Here is a 22,704-nt window from a genome sequence, read left to right as displayed (position 1 = left end):
ATTCATTTCTTTCATTTTTTTAGCTGACTTCCTTTCGAACCTTTCTCCCACAGCTTTCTATTCATTTTTAAATTTTACTGACTGCAGTTTTTTCCCCAAATCAGAAGGGATGAACCACTTACAACCATCATAATCTCCTTGTTACCATCAACGATTAACACGATGAGATAAAATCCTTTTTAACCCAAAGAATCAGTTACGATAAATATTTAGGAGCCATCCCAGGACAACAGAGCTAACTTGTTATCTTCATTTCATAACCATCTGACGCACTTGGCTCCTCTGGCCAACAAGAAAAAAAACCCACATATGATCTAACATATTATGGATTGTACCAAGCTATTATGTTGTCTATGACTAATTCGAACATCATTATTTCTTACAATGCTACAAACAATATATGTAACCCTAGGACCAAAATCTCCTACAAGTCTATGGCTTATAGGCTGAGCTGAGAAGCCTACAAGAATAATTTTAAGCCTTTCAAGAGACTTAAATATAATTGAAATAACAAAATCAATGATGATAATAATAGTTAACAAAATGACTATTTAAGGTTATTTAATCTCTCAATAGTTAGGGAGTGGGCGTCAATGAAAAGGATGAAGGGGCTCCTAATGTTGAATAGAGGCATCAACAGGAACATGTAACTGCTCACTTGAACACCTTAGAAGATAAGTCCCCCATGAGATGACTAAAGAAAGGTTAACATTGAATACATACTCCAACCCCATGACCCAATAGACTAGGATAGATGAATCAAATGGTGACCTTCCAATGACAAATTGTTGATCAATGAACTATCAACAACTTGAGAAATTCGTCTAGGGAAAACAAAGCCTTCTCATTGTAATACCAAATCCCAATCTAAGCCAATCGGAGAATCCAAGTGTTACATAGAGGCACCGAGGTGGTCATTTTTTTAAAATAATATATGATATAAATAATCATAGTCATAATACTCCATGAGTTTAAAACATGAGTCCATGAAGTTTACAAAATATGGAGCTCTCAATAATATATTGTTGAGTTAATCGATCGACGGAATCGGCCAAGAGGGGGGTGAATTGGCAATTAAAAATTTCGTGGAAGCTTTTGTAGAAAAATTGAAAGTAATTGCACATCGATTTGCAGTGGTTCGATTTTCTCAAACAAAGTCTACGTCCACTACCTTAGCTATCCACACTAAGGATTTTCCAACAAATTCACTAATTTGTTCTTTCTTTTGAGGCCAAAGAGATAACCTTACAAAATCCCTCAAGAGTATACGCCAACTCTTGAGAACACTCTTTTTCCCAAAGAGAAGATTACAAATTTGCAAACTTACAAGAAAACCTCACAAGGTAAGATGTTTGCACAATTCTAGAACAAGAAAAGAACACTCAAAGATAATTACAAATGAGCACAAATGGTGTTCTTGAAAGCAAAATGAATATTGAAAGGAAAATTGGCTTGATTTGCACAAACTTGGTGTTTGATGCTTTCTCTCTTGTTTCTCTATAATTTCTTATTGATCAAGGGCTTCAGAACTTGTTTAAATACACCTTGAATCTCTTCTGAACGTTGGGGATGATTAGTGAAGATCATATAGCCGTTTTAGTGTGAAAACAATTAATAAAACAGTTTGGAGCATGGGGGGAATCGGTTCCCTAAGTGTAAAATTCAAATATTTCGACCGTTGAACAGGGGGGGAATCGGTACCCCCTATGGGGGAATCGGTTCCCTCCGAGCATTCTGGAAATCTCGGAGCCAAACCATTCAGGGGGGAATCGGTACCCCCTTGGGGGGGGAATCGGTTCCCTCTGAGCAATCTGAAATTTTTGGCTTTGAAATGGTTCGAAATACTTTGAAAGATTATTTTGAAATTGTTTTAAGATTAAAACTTAATTTTACACTTAAGTAAGGATTAAAAATGAATTTTGAAATATTTTGAGTAATGTTTTGATATTCGAATAATTATATCGAATATACTTAGAAAATCATTTTGGAAAATCTTAAAATTCATTTAACTTAATTTGTTATATTGAAATATCAAAATGTTTTCAACAATCTCCCCCTTTTTGATATAACAAAACATTTTAGTAATTTTAAGATTTTGAAATCAAGTTTTGAAATTACTCCCCCTTACTTTAGCACTTCTCCCATTTATCATTTTAAAAACACACTTAAAACACACTTCTCCCCCTTTTTGTTAAATCAAAAAGATTCAAATAAACGTGAAAAATATTAAGCCAATTGATTAGGTATATGTATGCATAAGCTGCTAAGATCACAATTAAGAGAAACGTTAGCCATTAGTTCCGTAATCAATATTCATAAATAATGTGATATGGCAAAATTGGTCATATTGCTAATAATGATGTAAATGATGCAATAATAAATAAATCACACCAAACATATAAGTTCAAACCATCCATAAATCCAAACAAATTCACAATCCTCAAATTCAAACAACCCAAAATATTCAAAATGTTAAAACAATAAGTTTGGAAAACAAAGTAAAACATTTAATCATATATCCGGATTAGGAGGAGGAAAAATGAGCTCGCATAGCGGCCATTTTGTTAGTGAGGTCATTAATACATGCGTTGGTTGCTTCATTATTTGCACGCATTTCCCGAAGAATTTCTAATTGTTGAGCTCCCATTGTGGATAAATGGGACTCTATAGAAATAAAGCGTGAATCCATGGTCGCATATCGGTAATCAAATGTCTCCATAAAAGATTGAAAATATGGAGGCATTTGAGTCGATTGTTGTGCTTGCTCTTCGGGCTGCTCCTCGGCCTGCTCAGGTTCAGCTTCAGCTTCATCGATGTCTCGCATTAGTTGCTCAAGCTCGAGATCTTCGTCAGCTTCGGGTGGAGCTTGTGAAGAACTAGCTCTCGGAGTAGTTGCAGAAGTTCGAACCCATTCCCCGGTTTCCTTATCCTTAATCCATCTCACTCTCGTTAAGGAAAGAAGGTTAATTTGTTTCTTAAGAGGAAAAACGGCATCTAGACCTACTCTAAGCCCAGCTTTGGAAAACAGATTACTCAAAATACAACCGTAAACAAGAGATGAACAAAGTTTTTTATTAGGAACAAGATTTACGGTTTCAACAATTTCAGCAAAAATAATCTGAGGTAGGTTGATTTTAATATTGTTTTCGAAACAATGTAACCACCAAATATCTAAGGCTCTAAGAGTAGAATAACGACCTCCAGATGGTCGAAACCACCAAGAAATCATTAGATGAAGAAAACGTTCATGAAGGTCTAGGACACTTGCACTATCCCTTCTTTTATAACGAGATCCTAAAACCTGTTTTTCATTTGAAATCCCTTCATTATCTAATCCGAATGTATTGGCTATGTAAGCCGAGTCAATATATAAGAATTGTCCTAGAAGGTAGGAACGAATTCCTATGGTTTCGGTTTCAGTTTGGTCTTTAACACAAACGACATTAGAATAGAAAATACGAACAAGTTGATGGTAAACGATGGGTTCAAGGTCAAAGAGTTTATCAAATTTCCACTCTTGTAAAAGAGGAAGATATTTAAAATTGATAGCTAACATAGCATGACAAGAAGGAATACGTTCTTCCCAGATTTTGTAAGAGTCGAAATATTGATAATACTAAAAACGATGATTTCTAGGACCAGGATGATTGAAACACGAATTTTGGATAGTCAAATTAGGATTAATAGGATTAGGATTAGAAATTGGAATAGGTGGAGGATTTGGAGGTGGATTTGGTTGTCGGTGTGAACGACTAGATGAAGACCTAGCACGTTTAGGATTAGACATGGTGAAGGAAATCGGAATAGATTGGATAACCTGCAATTTTAAAAACAAATGTATGCAATTCAATTAATCCCAAAACTCAATTGAGTCCTCAATATTTCAAGGTTCTCTAAATCAATCCTAATGGGCAAAGTTTTTGAAAAACTTTTTTAAAAAAATATGGTTTTGAGAAACAATATATGTATAGTTTTCATAACAATAACATAATTTAATCAAAACATAATGATTTGAAAAACAACAATATTTTTTTTTTAATTTCGAAAATTTAAATTTTTTGGGAAATTTTTGTGTTTTTGATGAAATTAGTTGTAACATCTAGTTTCTAATCACTAAACAATCAATGCCCGATCACTATTTCAACCTAGAACTAGTTAAAACTAATCCTATGTTCAAAATCAATGAAATAGAGAGTTTAGAAAAATTTACCTTGAAAGATGAAGATTGAGGGGATTTAGATGTTGTTTGCACGATTTTAATGATGATTGCAAGTTTAGGAGATGATATTTGAAGTGATTTCCGATTAAAATCAATGATTTGAGGCAAGAATGGAGATTTAAGTGTTTGAGGGAGAGAAATGGCGGAATAGGTTTTGGGGTTTTGGGTGTTCTTGCCCGATTTTAATAGAACCCCAGGGGGGTATCGATTCCCCTGTGGGGGGAATCGGTTCCCCTTCAAAGGGGGAATCGGTTCCCTCATGGGGGGATCGATTCCCTCTGCACCAAAATGCTAAAATCCGACTTTTAAGCACATAAAATGCTAAATTAATCTTCTCTAGTGGTATAGGCAACTCATATATTGAAAAATAATTATGTTCAAACAATTAAATTAATCTTTAAACATTATTTGAACATAAAATTAATTTTCACTAAGAATCATAAACTCCCCCTAACTAATAGCAAGAATGCAATCAAAAATTATTATTATAAGCATTTTTCAGTATTTATTAAAAGTGCTAAATTATTTTAAACACTTAGTGAAGATAGGTTAGTTAAACCTAATTCTCTTCTAAGTGTCCAAAACCTTTCCTTGTCTAAGGGTTTTGTAAAGATATCCGCTAATTGATGCAAAGTATCAACATATTCTAGAACTACATCTTCCTTAGTGACATGGTCTCTAATGGAGTGATGTCTTATTTTAATGTGCTTAGTTCTAGAGTGTTGGATGAGATTTTTAGTGAGACAAATAGCACTAGTATTGTCACACTTGATAGGAATGGTACCTACTTCAATTCCATAATCAAAAAGTTGTTGTTTCATCCATAAAACTTGTGCACAACAACTACCTGCTGAAATGTATTCCGCTTCAGTGGTAGATAATGCAACACAATTTTGTTTCTTTGAAAATCAAGAAATCAGCATATTTCCAAGGAATTGGCAAGTACCGGAGGTGCTTTTCCTATCTAATTTGCATCCTTCATAATCCGCATCAGAAAAGGCATGCAAGCTAAAGCTAGAATCTCTAGGATACCAAAGTCCTAAACTAGGAGTGTCCTTAAGGTATCTAAAGATTCTCTTAACAGCTAGTAAATGTGATTCTTTAGGACATGATTGAAACCTAGCACACAAGCAAACACTAAACATAATATCCGGTCTACTTGCAGTTAGATAAAGCAAAGAGCCAATCATTGACCTATATAATTTAACATCTACACATTTACCTCCTTCATCTAAGTCAAGCTTTGTTGAAGAGATCATTGGAGTGTCATGAGGTTTCCCATTTTCCAGTCCAAACTTCTTGAGCATATCTTTGACGTACTTAGCTTGATTAATGAAGATGCCATCTTTTCTTTGCTTGATTTGGAGTCCCAAGAAAAATGAGAGCTCCCCCATCATGCTCATCTCGAACTCACTTTGCATTAGCTTAGAAAATTCTTGCCAAAGAACATCATTAGTAGAACCAAATATTATATCATCAACATAAATTTGAACTACTAATAAATCTTTACCTTTTCTCTTTAAAAATAATGTAGTGTCAACCTTTCCTTTTGAAAAACCTTTTTCAATTAAAAAATTTGACAATCTTTCATACCAAGCTCTAGGAGCTTGTTTTAAACCATAAAGAGCTTTTGTCAATTTTAAAACATGATCCGAAAAATTTGAATCTTCAAAACCTGGAGGTTGTTCCACGTACACTTCTTCCTTTATAAAACCATTTAAAAATGCACTTTTAACATCCATTTGATATAATTTAAATTCATTGAAACATGCAAATGCTAATAACATTCTAATTGCTTCCATCCTAGCTACGGGAGCGTATGTTTCATCATAGTCTATGCCTTCTTCTTGAGTGTAGCCTTGAGCAACAAGTCTAGCCTTGTTCCTCACTATATTACCATTTTCATCAAGTTTATTTCTAAAAACCCATCTAGTACCTACAGTAGATTTATTACTAGGCCTTTCAACTAATGTCCATACTTTACTTCTCTCAAATTGATTTAATTCTTCTTGCATAACCATAATCCAATGTTCATCTTTTAGTGCTTCTTTGATGTTCTTAGGCTCTATGCATGAAATAAATGCAACATAATTACAGATATTTCTAAGAGAAGATCGAGTAGTTACCCCTTTTGATGGATCACCTATAATTTCACCATCCTTGACATAGTTGTACTCTCTTGGAAAAGATACTTCCCTTTCTTCAATGGTTGGATTCTCGAGGGGATCATGAGTTTCCTCATCTTTTGTTTCTTCCTTTGATGATGATTCTCCAACGTCATGTCTAACGTCATTTGCTTGTACAATACTACATCATCATTAACAGAAGAATCCTTCCTCGGAAGGGGATTATCATCGAAAACAACATGTATAGACTCTTCTACAACTAAAGTTCTTTTATTAAATACACGATAAGCTTTAGACAAATGCATATTGTTTTTCTCCCAAGCTAGTAGTTCTAGTTGGCCCAAAAAGATCTAAATGGATCAGTTGTAATACTCTACTAGTTGATACATCATTAATAGATTTAAAAGAAACTCGTTTTTGGTTTCCTTTAGCACAAGCATCACAGATTTTATCATTATCAAATTTAAGCTTAGGCAACCCTCTTACTAAGTCTCCTTGAATTAACCGTTGCAAAACACTCATACTAGCATGACCTAGTCTCCTATGCCATAACCAACTATCATGCTCATCCTTAGCAACTAGGCATAAATTAGTCATATCAATAGAATCTAAATGCACCATGTAAATGTTTCCTATTCTATGACCAACAAGCATAATCCGATTAGATGCAATGTCAATGACTTTACAACCATTAATTTCAAATAAGACATTGAATCCTTTATCGCATAATTGACTAATACTCAATAGATTATGCTTTAATCCATTCACATATAAAACATTCTTAATTTGTATGGAAGAGGTATTACCTATTATACCAATACCTTCAATGTGACCTTTTGAATTGTCTCCAAAAGTCACTTCTCCTCCATTTTTGGCGTTAAGCTCAATGAACCGGCTTTTGTCTCCGGTCATATGTCTTGAGCATCCACTATCAAGGTACCATGAATTTGAATTTGTTTCCCGTGCCTTGTAGCAATGCTCCTTTCCCTACAAACATAGATTAATTTTTGATTTTTGGTACCCAAATTCTTTTGGGTCCATATTCATTAGTTTCCAAAATCCTAGTCCCCTTAGGTATCCATTTGTGTAGGATATTTTTATCTTTAGTAGTAATGAGTTCTTTAGGAACCCACATACTTCTAATGATTTTTCCATTAGAGGTTCTTTGGGGACCTCTATGATTGTAGTTTCTAAAACTTTTTCTAACAAAGTTGGATTTTGAATTTCCACCTTTTTCAAAATGTTTTGTTCCAACTTTATCAAAAGAAGTTTTAAGATCATCAATTTTCTTTTGATGATCATCATTGATCTTTGAAAGTAAATTTTGCAAATCTAAATTTTTCTTTTCAAACTCTTCTAGTTTGATTTGCAAATCTTTGATTTTACTTTCAAGATCGTTGTTGGTTTTGGATATGAGTTTGTTTTCATTTTTCAATTTTGAAACATCATTTTTATATTTTAAAAACAATTTCTCATAATTCGAAGCCAACCCATTGTACTCCTCAAATAACTCATCATAAGATAAATCATCAAAATCGGATGAGTTAGAGGTTACCTTAGAATCTTCCCCGAATCCCATCAAGCACAAGTTTGCTACTTCTTGTTCCTCTTCATCGGAACTTTCTTCATCGCTCCATGTAGCCACATGAGCCTTGTGCTTATTCTTTGATTGACCCTTTTTCTTCAATTGTGGGCAATCATATTTGACATGCCCCGGCTTTTTGCATTCATAGCAAATGATTGGGTCCTTCTCTTTTGGTTCATTTTTGAGGCCTTCGTTTCGTTTGAATTTTCTTCCTTGGTAAGGTCTCATCATTTTTCTGAACCGTTTGGCAAACAATGCCATTTCCTCGTCATCATCATCATTATTAGAATCACTCTCATCTTTTGTGGATTTGAGAGCAACTCCAATATTTTTCTTCTTCTCCTTTTCCTTTGGTGTCTCTTCAACTTTATCAAGGTCCACCTCATCTTCAAGCATCATCTCATGAGTGAAGAGTGAACCGATAAGTTCTTCAAGAGTTAAGGACGATAGGTCCTTAGACTCGATGATTGCCGTCTTCTTTGATTGCCATGATTTTGGGAGGGAGTAGACTAACTTCCTCACAAGCTTTTCATTTGAGATGATCTCTCCATATGATTTGAGACCATTGACAATCGTTGAAAATCTATCCGTCATAGCTTTGATGTCTTCATTTGGTTTCATCCTGAAATTTTCATAGCTATGCGTTAGAATACTAATTTTTGATTTCTTTACCTCATCTGTACCTTCATGTGTGACTTGAAGCTTGTCCCATATTTCTTTGGCGGTTGTACACGATGAAACTCTTCCGTATTCATCTGGTCCAAGAGCACAAAAAATAATATGGATGGCTTTGGAGTTGAGCTGGAACATTCTTGTCTCTCCTTCACTCCACAACCTTGGATGAGTGAGAGGTTTGATGTATCCTTCTTCTACAGCATTCCATGCTCCCATGTCACTTGCTTGAATGAAGTACATCATTCTATTCTTCCAATAGGCATAGTTAACTCCATTGAAGAAAGGAGGCTTATTGACGGGCATCGAATTGAGACCGGAGTCGAAGTTTGAAGCGGAGGCCATTGATGACTTTAATAATCAATATAACTCTTCCCGAATCGACTCAAGAGGCGATTAAACCTTCAAATGAGTTAGGCTCTGATACCAATTGTTGAGTTAATCGATCGACGGAATCAGCCAAGAGGGGGGTGAATTGGCAATTAAAAATTTCGTGGAAGCTTTTGCAAAAAAATTGAAAGTAATTGCACAGCGATTTACAGTGGTTCGACTTTCTCAAACAAAGTCTACGTCCACTACCTTAGCTATCCACACTAAGGATTTTCCAACAAATTCACTAATTTGTTCTTTCTTTTGAGGCCAAAGAGATAACCTTACAAAATCCCTCAAGAGTATACCCCAACTCTTGAGAACACTCTTTTTCCCAAAGAGAAGATTACAAATTTGCAAACTTACAAGAAAACCTCACAAGGTAAGATGTTTGCACAATTCTAGAACAAGAAAAAAACACTCAAAGATAATTACAAATGAGCGCAAATGGTGTTCTTGAAAGCAAAATGAATATTGAAAGGAAAATTGGCTTGATTTGCACAAACTTGGTGTTTGATGCTTTCTCTCTTGTTTCTCTATAATTTCTTATTGATCAAGGGCTTCAGAACTTGTTTAAATACACCTTGAATCTCTTCTGAACGTTGGGGATGATTAGTGAAGATCATATAGCCGTTTTAGTGTGAAAACAATTAATAAAACAGTTTGGAGCGTGGGGGGAATCGGTACCCCCTATGGGGAATCGGTTCCCTAAGTGTAAAATTCAAATATTTTCGACCGTTGAACAGAGGGGAATCGATACCCCCTATGGGGGAATCGGTTCCCTCCGAGCATTCTGGAAATCTCGGAGCCAAACCATTCAGGGGGGAATCGGTACCCCCTTGGGGGGGGAATCGGTTCCCTCTGAGCAATCTGGAATTTTTGGCTTTGAAATGGTTCGAAATACTTTGAAAGATTATTTTGAAATTGTTTTAAGATTAAAACTTAATTTTACACTTAAGTAAGGATTAAAAATGATTTTTGAAATAATTTGAGTAATGTTTTGATATTCGAATAATTATATCGAATATACTTAGAAAATCATTTTGGAAAATCTTAAAATTCATTTAATTTAATTTGTTATATCGAAATATCAAAATATTTTCAACATATATCTCAAAATATACTAAGTTTACAAAAATAAAATAACATCTTAATTACAAATAAGGTCTATGAATAATTCATTCCTACTACATACTCAAGACGTACTCTGATAACTTGATCAAATCTAGAATCTTTAATTCGATGATGAGTTCCTTGATCTGACACCTAAAAACCTGAGAATGAAAACACATTTCGAACGTTCATCTCACAAGCTCAGTGCCATACAAATAACTATACTATACTACATGCATTCACCATATGAGTATGCTAACAAGTATAGTTATGAACAATCATATATGCACTAACCATACAACACAAGTAAGTATCATGGTGTAGTTCGGGCTCACATCAACATCACAGAACTTACACCCCTTTTTGCTTACAAAAAGTACTTGGGTAAGACCTAGGTCAAAAAAAATCACCATCTTACGTCCAAATGGAACACAAAACCAAGTACTTAGGGTGAGGTTTGGGTCACGAATTGTCAACACTTTACCTGGCTAGTCTACTTCATTTGAGTACTCGAGACGTTTCTAGGTCACAAAACATTAGAAGACGTCTGACCAGCTATTATAAAGCCCTTACACTAGAATAGATATATCTGGATATTCCTTATACAAACTAGAGGATCATCATATATACAAGTAACTCGGTGTCATCAATATTTCTCAAGCGTCAAACAAAGGAAGAAGTCTTATGGAATCTTACCTCGTAATATTCTTGTGCAATACACAATTTATTCAATGTCATACTTACAAGTTTTTATTATAGGGTTTCACAACCTTAGACCTTTTACTCATGTCTCTACGTGAAACAAAGCTTTTAGGCTTTTTCTTTTTTATGGTACTGATACTCGACCCTATAGTATCAATACTAGTTCTTTGAGCATTGATACTTACCCTAGGTATCAATATCGTTTTCCTCTTAATGTTTTGAGATAGCCTATTAGTATCAATACCCCATATGGAGTATCGATACACTCTCTTAGGGTATCGATACTACCCTAAGTATCAATACTAAATTTGTATTCAATATTTGGAAATTCAACTCAGTATCGGTACCCTATTTGGAGTATCAATACTACCTTGTTGTGGTATCTATACCATCCTAAGTATCAGTACCAATTTTGGCTAATAGAATTTGAAATCAACCCTCGGCATCGATACCATGCCTCACTATCGATACTCGGTGAATAGTATCGATACTTTATTAATAGATTATCGATACTACCTATCTAAAATCCCTTATTTTGGCTCATTTGAAAAATAATACTAATACTATTCTTCCAATACCATACTCCAAACCCAAAATACTATGTTTTCCCACAAAATTTCACTCTCACTCGTCCTAAAGCCCCTCTAATGCCCTAACATAAAAAACACTCGATTCCTTCCAAGAACACAAATACACCCAACATGCTTCATGCACTCATACAACTAACCAAAACTACAAATGGTAATCTACAAGCGTTATAGAAGAGTTAGAGGTGTGTTAACTTACTCCTAGTTGTTGGAAAACCATCACAACTCACTCAAGAACAAGCTTTTCTTTACTCTTGCCTTTGGAGTTTTCTCCAACCTCTTTCACTATTCACAAATCAAAGACTGAGTTACCACTCATCTAAGAACTTAAAGAAGTAGAAATGTGATTTCCAAACTTTAGAAACTGATTGTATTAAACCTAATACCCTAAAACCCAAAACCCTACTAAAACTTTCACCATGGCCATTATGGCCAAATCTTGATGTTGAGAGCTCGAATAAGTGCTCCAAAAGAGGATATTATGTTTTTTCCTTCTAAATCTCATACAAGAGATGTTCGACAATAAAACTCCCACTATAGACACTCATTTCTATCTAAGCTTTATCACAAATTTTACTTCATATTTATTGATTTATTATTACTATTATTAGTTTTAATTTTTTTTGTTAATTATACTTATTACATGTAAATTTTATTATTAATATAGGTTTATATTGTAACTAAATATAGGTATATATGTTTAATGGTTAATTTTAATTGTTATTTAATATATTTGTTTTTTTGTTATTAATTATAATAAAATTATATCAAGTATTTGCATATATATTTATAAATTTTGGTTAAGTAATTATAGGGGTATTAAATGTGTAACCCCCTAGACCCGGCCTATGCATTTCGACTAAGTCTAGTGGATCACATACATGATTCTTAAAGACATTTTCTGAAACCGTTATTCAATCATTGTAAAATCACATTATAAATGACATGATATTATACTATCAAAACACAACTTGTAAATATAATACCAATAAGTAATAAATTAATTTAAAACAGGTCTTCAAAATCAAAATCACAATAAACCGAATAGTAATAGTAAAAGTGTCATCATCTTAAAATACGATACTTTAAAATAAGGTCCATGTCACCAAAATAATGTCAACTAGCAAGATAAAACATTACAATCAGATATACTTCAAGAGATATGTTGATCCTCCAAGTGCTCGAACCGATGTATCTAACCAACAGTATCTGAAAGGGGGGAAAATATTTTCGAAAGGTGAGCTAGGCTCAGTGTGTCCCAACATTACCATAAAATCACCATAGGTACCTTAAACAAATCATAGTCCAGTAAATCTCACAAAATCGTAAAAGAGTTTAACTTTTGAAAATCATAGTTTAAACCCTTTTCTGGTACACCATCAGTAGTTCCCAAAATTATTTTCCATATAGCTTACTTTATGCACATAGCAAAAAGAAAGCCGACTTAAGGATAGGCTATGAAGCTTGTATCCTTAAGCCCAAGTCAATAAGTCCATATAGCTTACCCTAAGCACACAGCAAAGGAAAGTCGACCTAATGAAACATCTTGGGGCCCTCAAGAGTCACATTAGGCCCGTTTATTAGCTTGATCAGGGCTATACAATTGTAGTTCAATCCATCCCAAAATCAATATCCATATACCAGTCATCAAAGTCCATAAATCATCAACAATAAATCGGTGTACCAACAATAATAAACCATATATTTCAATGTACCATATTTCAAAACATATAAAACCATTATGTAGTAAACAGGAACACACCTCGATAATGGATTCAGATAGTAGATCTACTGATTGCTGGTTTTACCACGCTCTGTTACAGTTTTCGAACGGGTGAATACTGGTATACGTGGTTTAACAGATCTAGAAGAGTTGGGTCGAGCTGTCGAACGATCCGGAGAGTCTCTTGTACCTTCAAACAATAATAATCTATCAGTCCCAAATCTTACTTAATTGTTCAAAGCTAGACTTCTTAAGTATATAAGCATTTTCTGGGTTTGACTATCAATTTGGGGTATTTCGAGTCTGAATTTGGCTAAACGGATTGCGGAATCGGAATTAGGACGTCGATAAACATAAAGTATGACTTTTCGAAAATTCTAATTCTTTGTCAAAGTCAAAGTCAACCACTTTGACCTTCGATTTAGAGACTTTCGAGTTCGAATTTAGTGAAACGGACCCAAAAAACGGATTCAGGACGTTGACAACTATCAGGATAGGTATTTTCGGAAAAGATTAACGATCGTTTAATAGCCGGTCAAATCTGGTCAAAGTTCTGGTCAAAGGAGGTCAACAAATTGTCGAACATTTGAAAATTCTCAAAATATCACTTTTTTTTTAAATAATTCCCAGAGTGTCACCTTTTACAAAATAATTCCCAATATGTTACCTTTTTCAAAATATTTCCCATAATGTCACTTTTTTCAAAAACATTCCCAAAATGTCACCTTTATCGAAATATTTCTCAGAATATCACATAACAACAATTATTTACCAATATAGCCATCTTCTTAAAATATTTACTAAACTAACACCCAAACCGGTCAACCACTATTTTGAAGCTCCCCGGTGTCCTAAAAATTCTCGAAAAATTTTCAAAAATTATTTTAAGCGATTTTGAGATACTTTCAAAGCTCGGTTCAAAATTTTGAACGGTGGAGAGCTCGATTTCAACAAATCCGAAACTTTGACCGCTTCACCCCTCCACTCGTCGGCGACGACGGAGAAACGGTGAACATCGGTGAACTCGGAACGATGCAAGGAACACGATGGTGCGGGAGGTGTCGAAAACGGATCAACAATCGGAGATGAATTAATGATTTTCTCGGTGGTGGTGCTAAAAAAAGTCGAAACTTTGACTCGAAATTCACGGCGTTTGGCAGCGTTTCGCTATAATTGGTTTACTGGGCTTTGTTCACGAGTCGAATATGAACACGATGGTGGTTTCAATTTGACGGTCGGAGGTCGGACGGTGTCGGAATCGGGCTTCAAAGCAGAGGCGCGGGAGGAGAATTTTATGAGTTGGTTTCTGTGTTTTCACGCAGAAACCAATTCGTTTCATTTAATAGAGAAGGTTGCCGACACTTTTTTTTTGTAAATTCAGGGTTTGGTCCCTGAATTTTCTTCAACGCTAAAACAGGATACAAGTTTTGAAAACTTTCAATTTAGTCCCAAAATTTCACCAATTTACAAAATTATAATTTTTTTCTTTTTATTTTTTTTCAGGGTTGTTACAAAATGAATATTAAATATATATTAATTATAAATAAAAGCTATTATATATTAACATTATTTTTCTTTTTTTTTCATAGATCCTTATTACAAGTATACACATTTGAAGCCTAAATAATCAGATCCCATCACGATTCAAAAATTGAATCAATATTGGCCCAATAGTAGCTCATGCATGGTAACCCATTCAGTAATTAGGGTTTACATCTTAATTCCATCACCGTCAAACATACACCATCAGATCTGAATCCATACAACGATCCAAATCAAAAACAAATTTAAGGTTTTTTTAAAATTCTAGAGGTGGATACGCGAAATCAACATCTCAACTATTGATCTGGAATGAATCTGAAGGCTAAGATCCTTTTAGATTTTAGGGTTTGGGAGAAACCCTAGTTCATATGAAACTTCAGCCGTCGGCACCATCCAACAGTCCAATTTCACTCTGACGATATTTATACCTCAACGATCTCTCTATGTTACATGTATCTTCAGAAACTATTGTGGTCCCTGTTCAGACCACCTGTGTGAATCTCACCACTTGTTGGTCCTTTTCCATGTCGACAGTAGCTCCTTGTAGGAAATGGTCCCCCTCTATAGCCCTCTGTAAATACGTTGTTGTTAGGACCCTGATCTGACAGAAGGGTTTCTCCCACTTTATAGAAAAAGGGACAAGAGGCTCCCTTGCGCGAATAAAAACAAAAAGGAGGGGGTTATTCCCCTCCATATATATCAACAACATCAACAGAAAAGAAAAATGAGAGATTAAAAAAAAACAAGAGAAGAGAGAAACCATTCGACCTAAAAAGGAAAAACAAAAAGGTTATCTTTTTCATCAACCACAACACCATTCAAACCAAGGAGGTAGAAAAACAAACCCAAAAATAGGAGAAAAAGAAAACGATCACCATTCAAAACAAATAACCAAAAAAGGAGAAATAAAATAGGTTGGTTATAACAATTATCAAATGACCCGTTTATGTCACTATTTGAATGTTTTTTCCTATTCATAAAGTTAGGGCTCTCAAAATTATATCTTTGACTCATTATTTTAGTGAAATATCTCTAATTAGAGGATTCGGGTGTCAAAAAGTCAGACTTGATAACTTGAATGAAACTCACTTTATAAAGCTTAGACTTTCCTCCATAGCTAGTTTGGACTTACCTTCAAAGATTAATAGCTCACTTCTTTTAGCGGAGTGCCCTCAGTAATTAATTACATTTACTTTATGAAAATGCCCATTACGCTTTGAGTATTCAACTTCAAGATTTCTTAAGTTTCTCGAGAATAACTTGTAATAGCATGTGTTACTGGTCAGAAGATTTCATCCTTAGAGGTCAATTTCCAAACAACTAACCTAAGCTTCATTTGTCTAATCCACCATTTCATTTGTGAAGATTATGAATCATCATTGAATATCACAAATAAAACCAGTCTAAATGGTCTAGCAATGTCGTGTATAACGAATGCCCTATCTTACCTGTTTGTGGGAAGACTTGTACTTTGTTAGGCACTAGTTAGTTAGTTGCTTATCAGTTTCTTGTTAAGAAGTTAGCTCAGTTAGTTGTAGTCTAGTTGACATTATGTATAAATATGTACAATTGTATTCATACAAGTTAATGAAAATATGAGGCATTATTCATTTCTACTCTCTAATTTTGACATGGTATCGTGAGCCATTTTTTTCTCTCGTCTTGGTTTTATTGTTTGGGCGGAGAGGTAAAAATACATAAGGTCTTTTATTTTGATTATTTCGAGCATTTTTTGTTTCTGTGACCTAGTTCCTCTTTCTTTGTTTTTCTGATATTATTATTCTTCTTCGCGATTGATTCTTATTCGTTCCTCTTTCTCGATTCTTCTTTGTGTTTTTGATTTGTGTTGCTATGAAGGCTGTGGATTTTAATCACCCATTGTATTTGCATCCTTCAGATACTCCAGGTACTCTTTTCGTTTCATATCAGCTTGAAGGGATTGAAAGTTATAAAGTTTGGAGCATACCGATGTGTATTGCATTACTTGCGAAGAACAAACTCGGTTTCGTTAATGCTGACTGCAAGAAGGCTGATTTTCTGGTGTTTCTTCTTGATCAATGGGAATGATATGCATAGTTCTCTCATGGATTTTGAATACGGTCAGCAAGAATTTGTCAGCGGGGATTGTCTTTACATCAAATGCTGCGTCTGTTTGGCAAGATTTGAAGGAGATATTCGATAAGGTGAATGGTGTTCAAATTTATTTTCTACATCCAGAGATTCCTTTGATGAGTCAAGATGATGTTTTTGTCTCTTCTTATTATACTCATCTTAAACTTGGGACGAGTTCAATGCCTTAATTCCTGTTACTGCCTTTAAGTGTGATGATAATCAGAGGACTCTTTAGCACCAAGCTTGACAGTAGTTGTTTCAATTTCTCATGGATCTTAACGAGACCTATGCTTCGATTCAGAGTCAGATTCTCATGATGCATTCACTTCCATCGGTTAACCAGGCATATTCTATGGTTGTTCAAGAAGAAACTCAGCGGGTTTATTTGACGGGGGTCTCTCCTTCCTCTGAAATTACTGCCTTATTCTTTAGCTCTTCGAGTAATAGTGGTCATCGCAGGTTCAATGGTGTTTGTGACCATTGCAAAACCAAGGGATACAAAAAGGAGAATTGCTACCGCTAAATTGGCTTTCCCCCAGATTTCAAGTTCGCCAGATATAAGGATTCTCAAGCTGTAATAGCTATTTCCTCTAAATTTTCTGTTGATATTGGTTCTGCCGAGTCTAGTGGCACAGATGCACCATTGTTCTCGCAGGAGCAGTACAATCAGATGGTTGATCTCTAGAATAGGACTACTTATTCTGTTCCAACGTCAAACTTGGCAAGTATGGTTTTTGAATATTTATCTGCTTCGGGTCGATCTTTGATTTTGATATTAAACACTAGGGCTGCTGACCACATGATTTTTTATTGACAAAGTTTGTACTCTTCTGTTCCATGTGCCTCTAATTCAAGAGTAGTTCACCTACAGAATGGTAATGTTGTCCCTATTACACATACTGGCACATACAGTTCTACCCCTACCATTACCATTTCTAATGTTTTGTTTGTCCTCAGTTTTTCTCATTATTTGCTTTCTGTCTCGAAACTCTCTAAGGACTTAAATTGCCGAGTTCTTTTTTATCTTGATTTTTGCATTATACATACTCTCTCAAGTGTAAGGACGACGAGGATTGGTAAAGCTTCACAAGGTCTTTATTTCTTTGATTCTTCTAGCTTTTATGGTTTGTTAGTTTTCTCTAAACCTAATCTGTCATAGTCCCAATGCCTTCTCCAAACAAAAATTTATCTCGAATTCAATTTTTTTTTAAAAATAGTCAACCATATAAAATCAAAATATGTCAGGTTTTATATTTTTTAGTAATCTCTATATATAGTCACAAACTATTAGGTGAAGATTTTTATTTTCAATTTTTTATTTGTTCATAATCAAATAAATTTTACTTTTATCAAATTAATTAAACCATCGAATTAGGAATCAACACCTTCTAGATGTGCCCCGCATGAATGATATAATTCATTAATATTATTTAATTATTTATGCAATTCACCACTAAATAAATTTTTTTTTTCTTAAATCTATTTACAATCTCTAATCACCATTTTTCATTAGACCCAAAATCCGCAGGCCCAAACCAAACAACCCAACAACCCAAACCCACCGACCCAAGCAGACCCAGACCCGACCAGGACCCGACCCGTCTGACCAGCCGTCCCAAGCCCCAACCAATGGCCACCATTTTCATCCCAATCCACGTTCACCCCTCTTTGCCCTACTCCCAGTCAAGCTGCCAGAACACCCAAGCAACACGTAACCTGTAGGAAACAAAGAAGAAGAAACAAAACTGAAATGATGAATATTTGTTGTAAAATGAGTATATAAAAAATCCATGCAATTCTGTAAAGGATCAGTTTTTTTTTTTGGTTTCGACAACACTGCAACACTCTGTTTTCTTAGCAATAAACACTATAGCAAAATAGAGTTTTAGCGGCATTTTTTAGTCTTATAGCGATATTTTTAAGCGCCGCTAAAAGCACTTGCGGCGATAAGAAAAACGTCGCAAGAAGTGTCGATAGGAAAAACGTCATAAGAAGCGTCGGCCATACCAGCGTCGCTAAAGTTAGCGGCATTTGAGAACAAAAAACGCCGCAATAGGTCAAGATCTATCGCGACGTTTTTGGAACAAACACCACAAAAGGTCGATATCTATAGCGGCGTTTTTGGAACAAATGCTGCAAAAAGTTGAGATCTATAGCGGCGTTTTAAGAACAAACGCAGCAAAAGGTCGATATCTATAGCGCGTTTTCAGAACAAACGCCGGAAAAGGTCAGATCTATAACAGCGTTTTTGGATACTAACGCTACAAAATGTCATATCTATAGCGGCGTTTTTGGAACAAACGCCACAAAAGGTCATATCTATAGCGGCATTTTTGGAACAAACGCCGTAAAAGGTCATATCTATAGCGACATTTTTGGATACAAACGCCGCAAAAGGTTAGATCTATAGCGACATTTTTTTATACAAACGTCGCCAAATATGCACTCCGTTAGTGTCGTTTCCCCCCTAAAACGCCGCTAATCAAAACTGATTTTCAACATATCTTCTTCTATTTTGTATTACCCAAATTTAACTTGTAACAATATCCAATAACCATCTTAAATTTCATTATGATTCTAATTAAGTAATAATACATAAAAACATAAATAAATCAAAGTTTACAAACATCCAAGTTAAATAAATAAATCTTCGGTGGGAACTGAAACATCAAGCTAGACGTTACATAAGTTTAGACACCAAAATATTGCTTAAGTAAGAGAAGGTTTAGGACATTTGATTAAAACACATAAAAAAAAGTCCTACCAATACTAGGAAACACATGATATATGAATGTCCGCAAGATCATTCCTACAAAATTCAAATCGAAGAAGTAAATGTTAAACAATTAGAACAACTTCTTGTAAAGGTAATTTTACTAAAAAAAGATTGAACAAAGAGGGGAAGGGAAAAATAATACATTAGAAAGTGAAGCTCACATCAACATCAGAGTTCCGAGGAGAAGGGATACGAGAATCAGCAGGACGACCTCGTGGTGAATCACTTCGAGAACTTGTTGACCGCCCATCAAAACTGCTTTCTAGACTTTCACCCCTGGGAGATGCCTTGTGTGGGGAAAGACTTTTTCGAGGACTAGGGTTGCGGAGAGCAGGAGAAGCACTGAAACAAAGAAGATATCGTTACAAAGCTAAAGGAAAAAAAATTGAAAATAGAGGAAATTACTTTCTAAAATGTGAGTGAAGTACAAATATAAACCTTATTCTTCTACTGCCACTGCCGATCATTATCATCTCACCCTATTGCTCGACCTTTAGAATAGCCATGACTTGCACTGCGGCTCATGCTTCTACGCCGATAGTCTCTGTTTCTCTCATGATATCGATCACGTTCAAACCGGTCATAACTCCTACTACAACTTCTTCTCTTATAATCCCCGTTTCTGTAATAATCATACTGGTTCCTGAAGATAATGAATATCATATGATTAGAGTTAGACCATAAAGAAATATATAATTAATCCCTATGTAATTTGGCTATTAAAACAAGCTTAAAAGCATCACATGTACAATTCACTTGGTTTTAAGCTTAAAAGCTTAAAACCAAGTGGGCTTCCTCTCTTTAACTCAAATAGGATAAAAGTTAATTTAGAAATGTCAAGATGTAAACTGGGAAAAAATAGTTTGTATTTTTCTAGACATCCAATTCAGGAACAAGAAGATAAACATTGATTTTAATTTAGTAATTTAGAGTAATCAACACCCAGCACCATCATGTTCATGCTACCGTAATCAAGACTCCACTAGTTGATAAGGAAAATGAATAACATTATAAACCCTCATGATTATCCTTTCATCAATGTCTCCCATGATTTATAAAAATATGGGGACAAGATAGAAGTGAAAATGCAATTACAATACAAAAATATCAAAAGTTCTCTGATCCCAGAATCAAAAAGGTGGGGACAAGATAAAGAGTTTTTTATCTTGTAACATAGATATTTACCAAAGGTTCACCTCGAAATCTAACTTATGATATCAGTATCAAGTTCCTTATTATCTTTTACCACAATTTGAAATACATTTTTGACATAATCTTAGGAGCAGATAAGTAGATATTATCAATAATGAAATATGACCCCCCAAAATTTATAACTTTAGAATCTGTTGATGCCATTAAGAAATAATAACACAACCATAGCTCTGTAGGACAGTACATTACCTTCAAACAATATATCAGGTCCTCATTGTCATCTGATGACAGTGCAAGGTTTTCTAGAACAAGAGTGATGAAATACATGATTTTCTAAATGATGCATAAAAAGCCTAATCAGGAACTAATATACATCAATATATAGAACAAATTAGTGATAATTAACTATGTTAGGATTCCCCGCCCACTTTAATGATGGTTCCAGTCTAATTTCCTTCTCATTAGTGACATAGACTTTCATTCCTGGCATATGATAAAATCAACAATGAGTATAACTCTATCGAATTTTTGCTGGAAATACGCATGGGGTGGTGGTGGTTGAAACAAACGAATAAAACACAATGCGTGCAAATAAGCTAAAAACTCATAACCACCACATGCTTGCGAGTATGTTAAATTAAATGTTCTAAAATGGGCTACTTTCCAATACTTTTCTTGAATAATTTCACAACATAATTATATGCCTCAAGGCCATTTTTTCTAACTCGTTTGCTAGTCTAAAGAATAACCAAGACACCTAGCATGCACTATTTTCAGTACAATCAAGTTTCACAGTAATAAAAATAGATTTTTTTTAGAATCGTAATGCCTTGTATCATGAATGCGGTGGTACTCGGATTATTATTGAAATGCAAATAAGAATTTAGATCAATCAATGATAAAATGTGAACACATTTCATGTCATGAGCAGCTGTGATTATGTGTGTAGAATGTATTTGAGAAAGAGAAGTCAACTTTGGAATGTCGGTGGTAGGGTTCCTAAAATAAGCGTTTCAAATTCAACTGACTGAATTTTGTATTTTGGAATCTGCTCGACAATGATAGGCTTTGCTATATTCTTGGAAGTTGCACAAATTTCCTTGAAAAATGAGTATTAAGGTGTTCAATGAAACATGGCCAAACAAATATATAAGAGGCCATAATAGGTCAAAGATCACTGTAGTTACACATACATTGTCTAAATAAGTCCACATGTTCTCGATAAATTTGTTAAAGCCAATCAACCTTGAGAGAAACATGCAATTATTACATTGGTGCATAACTTAGGACCAGACATACAGAAATGACATAGCATAGAAGAACATACACATCCAAAATCTGAATTTTTGACCCACAAGGGGATCTCTGGAAGCATCCGCTGCAAAGTTTTCAAGTCTTCCTCAACCAAAGGATGGATTTTAGGATCCTGAACACAGGGAATGTTAATAAGGAAAAGAAACAACATGACCAACTTATCAATGGTTCAAAGGATGAAATAAGACAATGGAGACAATTTATGTTGTTCAGCCATTTACAGACATCAAAACAACCCAAATTATTTGGTAAATGCCTCTACTACAATAATCAAAATCCCAGAAAAACAGGGGTGGGACATGAGCAACAAGAACATAAATAACTCTGGTGAATGTTAGAAAAGTTCCTCAATCCTAAAACTTAAAACTTTCTTAGAAAAACATAAGCTATCATTTTGATCACTTGAAAACCATGGATATACATCTTTCAAAGAAGAACACTACAAAATACAAATCTTAGCACACTAAAACACGAACAGTATTTAGAAGACAAATTGAGTTAACCATAAAAATACGGGTAAAAATGAAATATTTGATCAGCTTAGAGTAAAGTTATCATTTTTATATACATATTCATTCTTTAAAATAATAAATCTGCTTGCGAAAGTAATCAAAAGAAAAAAGAAGAAGCAAAACATAAGGAAAATTCAATAGAGAGAGAAACAAACCTTAACATCAGTGGGAAGGAAGTAGTTGAACATGTAATACCCAAT

The 22,704-nt window shown here is 34.6% G+C and overlaps 1 protein-coding gene across 1 annotated transcript; it reads right to left on the bottom strand.

The window, feature by feature from the left end:
- Positions 1–19,669: 19,669 nt before the first annotated feature.
- Positions 19,670–21,005, bottom strand: LOC120167003 (serine/arginine-rich splicing factor SC35-like). Its single transcript, XM_039176147.1, has 3 exons — positions 20,923–21,005; positions 20,005–20,169; positions 19,670–19,868 (listed from the first exon to the last, which is right to left on the bottom strand). Exons 1-3 carry the CDS (start codon positions 21,003–21,005, stop codon positions 19,670–19,672), a joined length of 447 nt encoding a protein of 148 aa, XP_039032078.1.
- Positions 21,006–22,704: the final 1,699 nt, after the last annotated feature.

This window comes from Hibiscus syriacus, unplaced genomic scaffold (assembly GCF_006381635.1).
Source record: "Hibiscus syriacus cultivar Baekdansim isolate YM2019G1 unplaced genomic scaffold, ASM638163v2 tig00111659_pilon, whole genome shotgun sequence".
Classification (NCBI taxonomy): domain Eukaryota; kingdom Viridiplantae; phylum Streptophyta; class Magnoliopsida; order Malvales; family Malvaceae; genus Hibiscus; species Hibiscus syriacus.
This window is presented reverse-complemented; position numbering and strand designations above follow the sequence as displayed.